Source organism: Podarcis liolepis, assembly GCF_965112155.1.
Source record: "Podarcis liolepis genome assembly, chromosome: 9".
In the NCBI taxonomy this organism is placed as follows: domain Eukaryota; kingdom Metazoa; phylum Chordata; class Lepidosauria; order Squamata; family Lacertidae; genus Podarcis; species Podarcis liolepis.
This window is the reverse complement of record NC_139564.1, coordinates 76155898-76171195: the sequence shown is the minus strand read 5'-3', so window position 1 is coordinate 76171195 and position 15298 is coordinate 76155898. Positions and strand designations below refer to the sequence as shown.

General features: G+C 40.7%; 1 protein-coding gene across 13 annotated transcripts in view; it reads left to right on the top strand.

Annotated features, from left to right (window-relative positions):
* The window catches only part of ABLIM2 (actin binding LIM protein family member 2), a 62661-nt gene extending 47949 nt beyond the window's left edge, over positions 1 to 14712 (top strand). For 6 of the 13 annotated variants that reach the window (XR_014516050.1, XR_014516055.1, XR_014516056.1 and 3 more), the window contains 7 exons: positions 2546 to 2598; positions 4734 to 4878; positions 8078 to 8136; positions 10647 to 10701; positions 12608 to 12673; positions 12814 to 12894; positions 13550 to 14712. Coding sequence is in view for 1 of the 13 variants with exons in the window: in XM_083460734.1 (XP_083316860.1) it covers positions 2546 to 2598; positions 4734 to 4878; positions 8078 to 8136; positions 10647 to 10701; positions 12608 to 12615; positions 12814 to 12894; positions 13550 to 13663 (515 nt within the window). In the remaining 12 variants the exon portion in view is untranslated. The remainder of the gene's footprint in view (positions 1 to 2545; positions 2599 to 4733; positions 4879 to 8077; positions 8137 to 10646; positions 10702 to 12607; positions 12674 to 12813; positions 12895 to 13549) is intronic. The other 7 variants (XR_014516051.1, XR_014516052.1, XR_014516053.1 and 4 more) reach the window with 2 other exon arrangements.
* Positions 14713 to 15298: the final 586 nt, after the last annotated feature.

The following is a 15298-nucleotide window of genomic DNA, read 5'->3' as shown; positions in this document are numbered from 1 at the left end:
TACTTGGGGAAGTACAATTGAGGTAGGAACATTTAATCTTCCTATTCTGACTTTTTCCTGTCTAATTCCTTCCCATAGAGGATTTAGTGTCATTGCAGGGAGAGGGGAACACAACAGGTACAGAATCACATAACAGCCAGAACTGAAGTCTTGAGGTCAGAGATGGAACTAGCAGCATGTTTCAGAGAAACCTCAACTACACTGCAGCAGTTCTACACAAGCCAATAATTTATTGTAGCCCTGATGGACCTGATAGCAATTTCTAGCTGCCTCAAAATTGTGTTTTATTCCTTGACCATTGTCTCTAGAGTAGTCTTTCTCAACCTTGGGTCCCCAGATGTTGTTTGGCTACAAGTCTCATCAGCCCTGACGGCTGGCCTTTCTCACAAGGGATGAAGGGTCATATATAAATTTAATAAATAATAGCAATAATGCTTCATATTTACATACATGAGTTAACCGCCATATTTACTAGAGAGAGAAAATTCATTCACAGGACCAGATATGCAGGCCAGATGGCTGTCTCAAAGCACAAAAGGAACACTGAGTACATGGAGTTATTTGTATGTAAACAGAGAACTGAAAAGCTAGCTCCATTAGACCTAAAATATGTCTCGTTGAAGAATACAAAGTCCATTTTTCTGTAAAGATCCATGGAAACAGTCATTTGTTCTGAATAAATCCCAAAACAAGTTGCACAAATCTTCTAAGAATCAAAGCTAGCAAATGCAGTGCCAACTTTAAAAACCTTGCAACAGAACTTGGGGGCAGGAGAATAGGACAGCAAAAAAAGATTATTTCACTAACATTGCAGCTACATTTTAAAACCAGAATGAGAAACTTCCAAAAGACTGGGTATTGATGGTCTGCTTTATGTAGCTAAGACTCTCCTTCTTTTATTTTATATTAGGCAAGTTTTAGGATTGTGAAAATTAGTTTAGAATTTAGCATGTGAATGTACTTTGTCTTTCAAAACATTTACTATCTGTGGAGTTGAGAGGCACAAACTCTCTTTTCAAATGCCCTATAAAGCTTTTTGTTTTCTTCCTCTACTACAAAATCTGCCCTGGGCGTCCATAGGAGTTCATCTCCTGTTGCATTAAGAGTGGGGCAGGAATGATTTCACCTTGAGATGAGAGTTCTGCTTAATTCTTTTGTGCTGAATTTAAAGCTTAAGATAAGCCATATGCTAGATTCTCAATTTGTTTTGGTTAGTTCCAGCTCCTGGTGTCACAAAAATAACCATTTGATCCAGTCATGTGGCGTTTCCAGGAATTATTTCCTGCTAGGCTGAATTTTCCAAGCATTTCAGCTATTGTGTTGTACAAAGAGACTTGTCTGTGTTGTTTAATGTGGAATTACTTCCACAGTAAAGCTGCAACATGGACTGGACAATTATTCCATTAGATCTAATGCTGATTCAGGGAGGACTTTAAACTTACTGACATTTATGTGATTGATTGATTGATTGATTGATCGATAGACAGACAGTATTTGTGGGGATAAAACACTGCAAGACTTTTCTCACCATGTGCTCCACAGTGTTATTTATGAGGTTAACTCTGATGAGATTATGAATACTGATCCACCTAACAAAAAATAGAGTTTGTGGCCATAGCGATAGATTTCCTATAGAATGACTAGAAAGATATGATAGAAAAAGATACCATGTTTCATGTGTCTTTTAGCATGGAGATGTGCAACTGTTCATATTTATTCACAAGTAGTCCCATTAAGTTAAGCAAGTCTGATGTGCTCCATTTAGGCTATGTCTAAGCATACATCTCCTGGGAGATTTCCCTACTTCCACATATATGCAATTTACACCTACAATATGCAGCTGAGAGCTGGAAATGCATGATTTCAAACCTTGACTGCCATTAGATACCACACTTAGGTTTGCATTCTCCAGCTACATCCTGGCTCCTGAAAAACAGCTGCTTTGTTTTTAATGGGTAGGATTTGTCTGTTTTCTCTCCTCTTCCCCACCCCACCCTGCACAAACTGTACATTTCTAAATAGTGGTTTATTCCAAAAGGTACCACAAGCCTCCAATAATCAAGAGGGAAGCCACCTTGAGATTCCTGCCACTTGGTGGGAAAAGTGAAACAATCGTTTAATTTATGCTACACATGCTTCATTTATTTCTAGATGTTACCCAGTGTAAGTCTAGCTTTGGCTGCAAATGGAAACAGATGAAGTGCTTGGGGAGGGACTGGGTACATGGAAGAGAATTGGGGGATGTGGTGCTATGAAGGGTGAATTTGGTTATGACTCATGAATAAGCCAAGCTTCTTTCCAATGGGGGGAAGTAGCTCAGTTTATTTAGCCATGGATGTCTCCACCATCTCTATAACACAAGGCCTGGATGCTTGCTAGTACACCGGCCCTCATATTAATTTCATAATTACTGACAAATGTAGCATTTCATAACCCTCTTTTTGCAGGTTTGTTTATATAAGCTGTTGTTGTTTGCAGAATACACTTTAAAAAACAAGCAAACCAAAATGCTATTTTTACTCTGGAAATTCTTTATATTGTCTAGCGTCAAGAAAATCAGATGATGACAGCAGTACTTGTGATCAAGACAGCAGGAAGGTAAATTTTGAAGGCATCAGAATGATAGTTTCCTACTGCATGGGGACAGTTTTTGAAATGGTGCTTAAAAAGCAATATACCCTCCTGATCTTTTTGTTTTATCGTTTGCTTTGAAGTGGCAAGAAATTTAATTAAATATCTGTGATCAATAGAATCGCATCCAGCAGAATGGTCTAACTGAAATCAGCAGAACTGCTCCATTGAAGTGGTTCCAAAGATTTCTGACCACAGCCCAAGATAACACCCAGTGTTAATGAATCTAGGCTATGAAAACTATTAGCAATGGAAAGAAATACAAATTATAATAATGAAGCCCTTGGTGAAGCTCTCCACATTTTTGCACTATAGCTTTTTTCAAGTCCAGATAAATTTTTGAGTGTCTGGTTCAAGAATTAAACAGACTCCTAGAAGTATAGATCACATGGAACTTGTTCCACTTGCGGATCATCCACACATTTGTCCTATCAGCACATCATGATCCAGAAGGTGGCCTTTTATCCTGGCTGGTGTCAGTATAACAATGTGGCTGACCCAGTATTTCCTTTTGCATTTTGTGTCAGCCAAGGTGTCGGGCTGTAGATTCATATAGGTAGGCAGGCAGGCATAGAAAATGAAAAACTGGTAAGACACTTTGAGGAAAACTTTTGAAATGTATTAGGGATATTAGGTGGTAATGTCACCACACCCAGATACCTTATAAGTAGGGCTGCTTCATTAAACAAACTAGTTAATTAAATTAATGTCCTAAATGAACCAGGCATTATCTTCAATGCAGCAAGTCAAGCTCAGAGGTATTGAAAGCTCCCTTGCTCTGCTCTTCAGGCAGTTGCACCCGACTTCACAAACCAGGCACATTTATTCATGTCATCAAGTCAAGTTGGTATATGTTTTGGGGGGGGGGGAGACTCAAGACAAATGGTTACTGTTTTTGAGTTCTCCCTGGCACAGCACCAGATGAGCAAGCTATGCTGTGCTTCTTCTGAGGGTAAAGGCGGCCTCACGCTGGGCTGGGCAGCACCCAGAAGTGCTGAGATTTTCTTTTGCCACTTCTGTGCACGTCCCAGCCTGACATGAGGTGAAAGGTTGGCTCCTCACCCCTCTTCAGAGTCGCCAGCACTTGCCAGAAGACAGGGACAGGGAGCAAGGATCTCTTTCTCTTGCCTGGGTGAGCAGAAGGTGAGAAACTCATCCACCAACTTGAAATCAAGACAACAGCTTCATTATCTCACACACAGATTGACACTCAGTTTACGCAAAACACTGCAGTGAGATTTCAGTTTGTTTTATTGATCCGTATTCTTAAGAAGATCCCAGATGGGCACTTTGGCACTAAATGATTCCACACCACAGTAAGGAGAATCTCCGGCATCTTGCCCTTCATCATTTTCAGGACTTGATTTTTTAGGCCACAGGTGTGGCTAGACCTTTGATCTAGCTACATAGGTACTTTATTAGCCTTCATATAACAGTGTAGTTGCCTGGGGTAAATTACAGGGGGTCAATGCATAATCTTTCATTTCATGCAAATATTAAAGGTGCCTGACCTCACAGTGCGGAGGGTGCCATGATACTAAGAGTGCTTGCTCTGAATAATTCATTTTTCATCACCTGATTTTATGCATGCACAAAATAATTGAATAATCACTGAAACCTCTGATAATTGATTTTTTTAAAACTGAATGACAGTGCTGCTTGTAAGACTGGTCAGGTTTTTTGAGCACTTGGACTGGGAGGGCGGAAGCATTTTATCTTCGCAAAAAACATTCAGAGTCGGCTGTGTAAATGGGCCTTGCATGCTGCTGATGTTGGTTTAAGGCATGTTAAACCCTTCTGGCGACACCCCCCCCCCCCGACATGAAGGCAGCTTGTCAGATTTGCTGCTCCTTACTTCCTCTTTTGGGAGGTTGCTCATATTCATATAGCCTGATATCTTACTGAAATTGGAAAGCGGAAAGGGAGCAACAGGAAATCCATCCTTCTTAACATCTCAGTGGTGAAATACTTTCTTGCTGATACAAATGGCTTCAAAATAATGATAAAACTTGATTTTCTTTCATATTTCACGCGGTCAATTCCTCCCTATATGAATTTTCGGGAAAGCCTCTCATTTTAATGCTGGGATTTGTTCTTCTCAGCTAAAATCAAGTTGGCTGACTTTGAAAGGGGAGGTGGATGCCAGAACTAACTCTCCAGATCTGGATACTCAGTCACTCCCACAAAGTCCTGGAACCGACAGAGAGCTTCAGCGTTTGCACAGTAACGCAAACAGTACCTACTTACGTAAGTACTGGAAGTTCCCACCCCCTTCGTATCTGGTAAATTAAATTGACGGAGACCTGATTAACACAATCAAAAAAGTCATGTGGCACATTAACGACTGGCACATTTATAATTGCTTGTTGCTCAAGCCCACTTCATCAGATCCATGAAGTGAAACCGTAAGAAAATTGTATGGTGGGAGTTGAATAGCAATGAGATACCAAAATATATGACCAGTGGTTACTGATCATCTTTAACCTTTTACTGAAGCAGGTTGGTGACAGTTACTGAGATTACTGCATTAACACAGCTGTAGTGGGGCAGGGAGTTTTTCACCAGAAACAGCTGTATTTAACCTACAAGTGATGGCATTGAACTTCAGCTGTTTCACCTGTATTCACAGTCGCTTCAAAAAGTGCAATGGAAAGCACATTGTGGGAGGTTTCAGATCTCCCATCAACATTCAGCCAAAGACATAGGGCGTGAGACTTAGGAGGGTCTGTATGGCACCCCTCTGCAACCTGGTGCCTTCCCGCTATTGTTGGAGTACAACTCGTGTAATCACTGAGGTTGATGGGGATTGAAGTCCAAAATATCTAGAAGGCACCTGGGTGGTCTGTAAGAAGACAGCTGAAAGCTGTATATTTTATTGAGGCTCAAACTAATGCGTTGGCACTGGAACAGCCACCATATATTGCATTAATACTGGCAGAGAAGGCGCAGTGTTTGCACACCCTTAACCGCCCGTTTATCGATAGAGGGATCCATTTAATATGGAAGAATAATGACTAGTGATCCGTGAAAGCAAGTGTCCAAAAACTTCCCGCCACTTAACTAATAGCATTTTCAAGATTTGCCAACATTTCCTAAAATATTTCATTGCAAAGTGTCTTACTGGAAAGTAAAGATAGAATGAACACTTGTCCCTGTTATACATATTTGTAAATCTGTACTATCCATATTGCACCCCCACCCCAATATATAAAGCAGGCATAACTCCTATAGTTTGCCTGACTGATCATTCAAGCCATTGCATTTTCTACTAGGTGCAACCCCTGGGCCAACCTCAGGGGCAGCCCCACATAGAGCATATTGCAGTAGTCCATCTGGGAGGTTACTAGCACATGTGGCAACAGTAGTAAGGCTATCCTGGCCACAGTGTCTTCCCAGCCTAAACTAGGCACTTCTAAGCACAGAAGTCACCAGGGGCTCTAAGGACAAAGATGGATCCAAAAGCACCCCAAGACTATGAACTGCTCCTTCTGAGTTATTGGTAAAGCTTGCGGAAGACACCCAGGGTGCTGCAGGGTCTGTCCTGGCCTCTTCTTCTTCACTGTCTTTATAAGTGACATGGATGAAGGAATTGAGGGGATGGTCATCCAGTTTGCAGATGGCACCAAACTGGGCAGGGTAGCCAATGCTGCAGAAAACAGAATCAGGATTCAATATGCCCCTAACAATTTGGAGAACTGGGCCCTTAAATCAAGCCGGAACCATTCCAGAAGGCCTGTGACAAGAGCTATAGCAGGAACCATTTTGAATCCCATAATAGCATTATTTTGCCAATATAGTCTTGTGGTCCAGTTGTTCAAAGTGTTTACCTAAAATGCAACTAAATTCTAGTTCCAATGAAAGTATTTTTCTGGGTGTTTAATTAAATAAATAAATGTTGTGTTTACATATTTTTGCAGCATGCCATCTAGCTCTCATAAAATCCCAAATGATCTGCAGAGAAGCTCTTGCCATCATAACATTCTGGGTACAACCCAGAGAGAATTAGTTAAGTCCCGCTGAAACTAATTTGGCAATCTGATTCTACCCTTGTTTATTCAGAAGTGATTCATATAGAATTAAAATGTGCACAGGATATCACAGCCCAACAAGACAACAGCAAGAACCCACCAACAGCATAGAAATTAATATGGCTAACTTGACCCAACAACCCCCCTCCCCACATGCAAACCAACCATTCCCTGGGCCCCCAGCAACCTCTCTCACTACCTAGGAAATATAATAAAGGAATAGAAAATGAACCTACCCAAGTGACGCTGACATAAAAACCCCACATACACACCAAGTATTACTATCCCTCTTCCTCCCTTCTTCTTCCTCAACTTTATTCTGTATACAACACTAATGTTTCACTTCAAATGCAAAAAAGATTCTTAAACCTGAAAAAAATATACAAGGCATGTACTTTGGTAAACCAATAAAATCTTCAATAATAATTATTTTTTAATGTTCACAGGATCCTAGCTGTAATCACACTGTTCAGCACTTAAAGTCTTAGCACTAGGTACTTCTGGACCAAGAGGCCTCAGTGCTCGCTGATGGCTGCTTTCTGTTTTCTGTTGCATCTGGAATTGTATCTATACCCACTGAAATTTGACATTTTCTTTAACACCCACGATGAGTTGCTTTTGATTCTGAACACTTCTCTGTATTGAAATACTGTTCAGTGTTTCCTTTAGCCTTAGAAATTGCATTCAGTTCTAAATCTGCACAGCTGAACCAGTTGTACCACTTGGCTTCTCTGAGCCACTCATACCTCTTTATTTTCTTGTGGAGGGAGGGATCTGTCTCATTTCACTGCCAGAGGCCAAAGCAGATTACAATATAAACACACCCACAAAATTTCCAAGCAAGAATTAGATTAAATTAATGCATGTGAAAGCTTCAAAGTGCATCAAAAATATATTTTGTTTAACTGACTGGCCATCAATCGCCAACCCAAATGGAAAGGTTTTTCTATACTTCTAAATGTGCCTAACCTAGAACATCAAAGGGAGTATCTGGAAAATACCACATGACCCCAAAATGTTCTGTAGAAGTTGAGGCACTCTGCAGGGACTGACGATTTTCTTTTATCCCTGCTCCTGCCCTCATTTTTTAGTATAATACAGACATTTTATGGAAATTCAGCCCTCAATTTCAGACTGGAAGAAGTCTAATGGATATAATCCTTATATCTGCTCATCCTTCATGAAATATGTTAGCTTGTTGTCCTATAAAATAATGTATAACATAAAAGCAGCTGCATTTATACACAGAAACTCAAGAGTGGATGTGGCAGATTCTGCCTCCATTTTGATACATTTGACGAGACCTGTCTATTTTCTACACTACAACTTAAAATTATTGAGGCAACCTCTTGCTTATTGAGCTATGCATATATCAGACAATGCATTTTAAAAAGATATCTCTTCTGTCTCTTTCGTAGGATTTCCATATTCCAAATCTGCTTCTCTTCCTGACTATGGAAAGAATGGGTTACACCATGTAGGTAGACATAAAAATGTCTTAAGTGCAAATACAATGTCATATGTGATTAGGCTGATGAACCATTTAGCTCCCTGTGCTTGCGCCAGGTCAGGCTATTTGTTAGCCTGATCTGGCATAAGGAGTGAGTAATCTATGGCATGAGGGCAGATTCAGCCTTTTGCTGAATTTCATCTTGCCCCTTGAAGGCGTGGGTTGGGCCAACTGACAGTTGATGAGGGGCAGGGGCTCTAGGCTTCTTTTTTAAATTGTGTATTCAGGATTCTTTGTGTTCCCGGCAGTGCTCAAATGTGCTCTAGCATTCAAGTTCATTTGTGACTCTAAAACTTTTAAGATGGTCACATGCCAAAAGTAGCAATGCCTCAAAAGTTCCACACTAGAAATATTCCTGTTGTTGTTTTTCTACTGTCACCTTTGATGCACTTTGCCACCACGGCAATGTGCCAAATTGAAATCAGTTATTCAGTGCAGCCACTCACACGCACGCTTCGTGATGATGACATTTTTGTGAAACTGAGCACAGCAATCAGAGCCTGTTAAGAGTGAGAGTATAGTGCTGGCACGGTGGCACAGTGCAAACATTCTGCGCTTAAATAAAAAGTGTGGGGAAGGAGACAAAATTCCTGCAGGCCTGATCTTTTTTCCAGTTCCAGTGGCTTTGGTTGTGTGAGCAGGGTGAGGGTCCACTGCTGGAAAAGGCGGTGGTGGGAACATGGAGGGAACATAAACAGTGGCCTGGGAGGAGCATAGCTGTCAACGTTTCCCTTTTTTAAGGGAAATTCCCTTATTCCGAATAGGATTCCTCGCAAGAAAAGGGAAAAGTTGACAGCTATGGGGAGGAGTCAAAGGAGGACAGCACAGTTCAAAGTTGCAAGAGTACTGAAGAACATTTATGTATCGGGAGGGGAAATCAGTACAAATCTGCATTGAAAATGTTTGTTGTTGCAAATACCTGCAATAAGACATGTGTCTGGAGAGGCCCTGGATCTGCTTTTGCAGAAAGGGCCAGCTGTCAGGTGGCTTGATCACAACTTTAAGAGCTGTCCTCAGGTGGGAAATGTGATTTTTACTTCTGTATGTTCTGATTTTTTTTCTGTGGGTAAATATATTTGGCTACCAGCTCCATAGACTTCTGTTCCTCTTTAAGGCTATCTCCAAACAGATGTATTCTCCCACTACTCCTTTCTCTGTTTCTCTCTCAACTTGGGGGAAAGGGTTAAAAAGCCCTCCTCATTTGATGTGGTACCACCATGGCTGATTATTTTCTTTTTTAAGAACATAAAGGTAAAGGTAAAGAGACGACTCTGGGGTTGCGGCGCTCATCTCGCTTTACTGGTCACGTGGCCAGCATGACTAAGCCGCTTCTGGCGAACCAGAGCAGCGCACGGAAACGCCGTTTACCTTCCCGCCAGAGTGGTACCTATTTATCTACTTGCACTTTGACGTGCTTTCGAATTGCTAGGTTGGCAGGAGCAGGGACCGAGCAACGGGAGCTCATCCCGTCCTGGGGATTCGAACCGCCAACCTTCTGATCAGCAAGTCCTAGGCTCAGTGGTTCAACCCACAGCACCACCCACATCCCTTTTAAGAACATAGAGACACTTTAAATCTGATGAATGCGTTTATCATGATGCATAATATGTAAATTTGACATTGTTTCTTTAAAGGAAGGAAAATAATCACCCCAATAAAATTCATAAGCAGAATTACAGGCAGCAACCGTTCGATGTTTAACTGCGTGACTGGAAAAGGGGGCGGGAGCATAACGGGGCAGCGCAAACTTATGTGCGCTCCACCGTCACACACAGTGACCTGGAACGCAACCCCCTCGCAAATCAGAGGTTGCCTGTACTTATGAGGAAACATTAGAATAGGCTCTCCTTCAAGCTAAATGTAAAAATAAAATGAGAACGTGAAATGAATTGCATTAGCTTAAATGTGAGCTTGACATTAATAAAAGTAAATAATGGAGCATTACTTCAGTAAGATGATTAACAGTGAAATCATATTTATGACTACTCAGAATTAAGCCCAAAAAAGCTCAGTGGGACTTACTCTTAGCTAAGTGTGCATAAGATGCAACCTGATAGCATTGTTACTTCAGTGAAATAATTAATGAGAGGCCCCTTTGGACAGAATTGCTAGAGATATTTCACACAACCATTGTCAGATACCTCAAGAAAAAACAGCACCTTGAAATACAAGGTTTGAACCACACCTAGTTTCAGTAATAAAGCTACACAATAATTCGTATGCCTAAAGAATTCCAAACTAAAAATTGGCTTTAGTAAAATTGCTATTGTTTTTATGGTGGTTATAGATATTTATAGACCACTTCAAAAAGTTTCATCATATCCATATCCATATGCATGTTGCAGCTGATTTGTCACTTTCCCATCACAGGTAAAGTGTTATATTAAAGAGTGCATGCTATAGATGGCGTTTTTCTGCATTATACTTTATTATTTATTGAATTAATTTACAAAACACCGTTTTTCTTTCTGTCCTAGGCTGCAGATATGGCCCAGTATGACACCGACCAGGATTCTACTTGGGGAAAGAGAGGTATACCCCAAAACTGTCCCATTTCTGCCTTTCAAAGGAAGGGGGGTTTGGGAGGGAGGGATCCCAAACCGCTGTTCTCCGTATGAGTTGTGCTAAGACTGCATAACCTTCAGGCACTCACCAGAACTGAGCAATTGGCAACCTCAGAACTCTCTCTGCATACCACTAATAACAAACAAACTTCAGGCTGCTTTGCACAATGTAGAATGGATTTCATATTTAATGCATTTGCATCAGTGCAGGAGTTCCAAACTTAGCATCAAATTACCAGCATAATTGCTTTTACGATGAATAATCTTAATGGGTCTCTAAAGGGTCAGAGAGGTCAGCGGAGTATGCAGCTATAGTGATTTCACAACCTCAGGGATGGTTGAGATTTCACTGGTTTTCAGCTGGTGGGTTGGGACCTGCTACTGAATTGAAGTCTGACCCAACGTGGGTCACACAGATGAAAGCTAAAAATGAGGAAGTGGGTCTCCAAATTACTTCTTCAGCTCAAACCCAGTCCCAGGTCTAAAAGGTTGGAAACTACCGGATCTGGCACTAGGGCCATCATGAGAGCATCACACAAACCCCCTCTTCTAGGTGGAAAGCCCACCCTTTCCCATTTGTACAAAACATGCCAACATAACAGCCATTAAGGATATGTTAGTTTTATTATATGAAGTGCCTGCACTAAATATATATTACTTGTTGAAGCATAAGATAAGGTGTGCTATATCATCATCATTATCATCTTAATTTATTACTTGCCTTTCACCCTAAGGTCCCAGGGTAGGTTACAACAACTAAAACAGAATTTTAAAATGAAACACAAAAACAGTTTAAAACGTAATCACAAAAATAAGGTGGGTCCTGAAAATGTACATCTCACGTGTCTTTGGCATTCAATGAGTATTGCATAAAGAAGAGGAGGGAGTTCCACAGTTTAGGGACTGCCGCCACCACCTAAGCTTCTGAGCGTGGCAGATCACCAAAAGGCCCCCCTCTGCCAATCCTAACGCCTGAGGGGTCCTTGGGAAGGACGCAATATTTCAGGTATTTGGGGCCTATGGCATTCAGGGCCTTAAACACCAACATGAGCGTCTTGACCAATTCAACTGTTTCAAAACAGGGGTTGGGGTTATGTGGGATGTGAGGGGAACCCCAGCTGGTAACTTGGCCACTATTTTGGAGCTTGCAGCTTCTACATGGTCTGACTCCACACAGTAAACTTTTTTGATGGCAGTCGACAGGGAGAAGTTGATGGGTGTAGGGAAGAGGATATATTTAATACTCTGCAGACCCACATGTGTGGGTTAGCTAACAAAGGAAAAACAGCTAGTGCCTGCTTTTAAAAACGACGGGACTAGGGGACTAGTACATAAAGAGCCGTGGTAGCAGAGTTTAAATCTTATCATTAGGCTGATTAATGAAACATAGGAATAGGCTATTCAACCTTTTCTACCCTCCTCCGTGAAATAGACCACACTCTGAAGTAAGTTTAAAAATGCTTTCCTTGCTTAATCCAAGGTCACAGCCACACACTTTTTCTTTATGCAACAACACTAAAATACAGGAAAATGTTCTTGGGTAGAAAAGCAGCCGCTGACCCATGTCTGAGACAGAGAGCTAACTTGAGGCGTGTCTGCCTCCATTGCTTGCAGTGTGAGAGGGATGGAGGGAGAGAAATAGGAGCAGGAAACAAGCCTTTGCTCTCAGGAGAAGGAGGGGCGTGACATCATTGAGCCTACTCTAGGGATCTAGAACTCTGTGGTCCTTAACCCCTTCATATACTAACTAGCATCTATGCATCTATGCTAAAATCTCCCACAGAAATAATACTTGAACCAGTTCTCAAAATGTAGTATATAAGCAACAGCCAGTTCTGCTCTAATCTGACAGTTTTTTTCCCTGTCTCTTGCAGAATACAAGGTAAGGGTTGCTGTTGACAACACTTAGAGAATGTTGAGAATCAGCCCTTCTTAACAAGGTTCAGTATATTCCTTTTTCTCCTTTAGTCCTTTTAAAATCAAATACATCAAATATAGATACAAATATGTTCCATTTGCATTTTTAAAAATTTCCACAAGGGATGCATCTTTCTAGTGTCACACTTTCTCTTTGCATTAGGTCTATCCATATGAAACACTTATTGTAACAAACAGAGTTCGAGTGAAGCTACCAAAGGATGTAGACAGAACTAGGCTGGAGGTAAGGAATGCATTTACTTATTTATTTATTTTTAAATTGTATGTGTTGGGATTTCCTGAGCAGATGTGGCATTTGGAAGGTGAGTGGCACAGAAAGTAGCAAGTTAGTGATTGCTAGGTCCAGAGTTGAAGGACTCTTCTAGTTGGGTTAGGGAAAGAGGTTCCTCCCCTTCTGGAGCAACCAAAGTTGTCCCTGCCTCTGGATTAAGGGAAGGGGTCTACTCCTAAGGGGTCTAGAATATCCTCCATAAGTCATGTGGAACAGGAACATTTGCTAAGTATTTTCCTTTTCCAAATACCATGGGGTAATGGAGGCCATGGAGAGGCTTTGAGCCTCCACACTTGGTGTTTTATTATTTTATTTTCTGATCCTGATTGGTATCTACCTGTCCTTCTGTTTACTTGCTTTGTCTTTTTATGGCTTACTGTATTTTCATTCTGATTGTTGGTTGCTCTGAGTGCTGCGGGCAGAAAGATGCAATACAAATTTAATAGAGAAGTATTTTCTTTGACATTTTAATGTATGATTTTGGGGCAAATGGTTTCCGAAATATGTTGTGAATTTGATTCAAAACTTCACATTTTTATTTCTAGCACAATACATGCATAAAAGTAAGGATTTTTTTTACTGCTTTTTCTTTCTTTTCTTCTTCAAGCGTCACTTGTCCCCTGAACAGTTCCAGGAAGTCTTCGAAATGAGCATTGAACAATTTGAACGACTTGCACTTTGGAAAAGAAATGAGCTAAAGAAAAAAGCTCTGCTTTTCTAGCCTCCCATAGACAAACTGAAATGTGCTTAATGAAAACAAACTGCACTCTTGCCACAGCTTATCATCTGCGCCTGCTGTTGACCCTTTGTCTAGCTTCATTGTGTTAGGGGTAGGGACAGAAAATTGGAGAGAGAGAAAACATGGCATTTGCATGACCCAGAGGAATATCTCAGTAGCTACTGGGTCTTCAAAAGTATATAACAAGCCTTGCTTTAAATTAATGATTGCTTTAGCTGTTGCCTGTTGCAAAAAAAAAGGAATTTTAAATAAGAAGGAAATGTGTAGTTTTGACAAAAAAATCGGCTACTGTTTTGTTTCTACATTTTGCACTAGTGAGCAAAACCTGTACAAAATCAAAATATGCTGATGAAAAAAATCTTCCCCAAGAGGGTAAAAAATGTGCTACTTTGAAGCAAATGTGATAAAGGCCAAAGAAAAGCATGTCAGAAAGTCACTCTTGCCAATGTTTGTGTGTGACATCTTTTTAGGAATAAAAGCAAACCTATAATAAAGCACTTTAAGTCTCATTCTCTCACTTAAATACAATCTGCTGTTCCACATGTAAAGTAGCAAATGAAAAATAGCTATCCATCTTTTATTTTAGTAAAGATAGATTGTGATGTACATGTGTTCAGAGTACCATTCAGACAGTTCAACATGCAACCTATTTTAGATGAAGTACTTGATTTAAAATGCCTGAACCATTTATTTCAGTGGGACAAAGTTCTAACTACTTTGGGTTTACCCAGCTGGAGATCATGTAGTAATTCAACTTTCACATCACAAAAATGCGTAAATTCTTGTGTGTCATAAGGCTGTGCAATTCTGACTGTATTTCTATTTTTTCTACATTTCACATACAAAGAATGTGTAACTAATATTGATTCTATGCACACAGTGGTTGTCCATATTAAAAATATTGTTTTGTAACTCACATGTTATATGGTTTGTTACTCCACTGTTCACCTCTCTTAAGGAGGTGCTGCTATAGAGAGAAGTAAATAGAAAATTCAGTTCACATGTGGCGTCATTAAAAAAAAATCTATCAATAATATAGAACCATTTGTCTGTGTCTGCATGCACCTGTGCAAAGAAACTTCTGCCATGATATCCTGGGTTAGTCAGCTTCCTCTTCTCTGTCTTAAGATTCTCACCAGATGCAGTCACATCTGGCTATACCTACCAGCAAATTCCGCACCTCCAGCTTTGCTTACTGCCCGGCCCAGTGGTTTTCAACCAGTGTGCCGTGGCACCCTGGGGTGCCTTGAGAAAGAAGGATAGTTGCTCAAGGGAGCCATGGACTCACCTCTGGCCTAACCGGATGAAGCGTTTTGGAGACGTTGGAAGCTTGCACAATATTTTGTGACATTTTCGTTGACTTCAGAAGGTTTTGGCCTAATAAGATTTTTTAATAAATCAACTACAGTGGTACCTCAGGTTAAGTACTTAATTCGTTCCAGTGGTCCGTTCTTAACCTGAAACTGTTCTTAACCTGAAGCACTTTAGCTAATGGGGCCTCCTGCTACCACTGCGCCGCTGGAGCACAATTTCTGTTCTCATCCTGAAGCAAAGTTCTTAACCAGAGGTAATATTTCTGGGTTAGTGGAGTCTGTAACCTGAAGTGCATGTAACCTG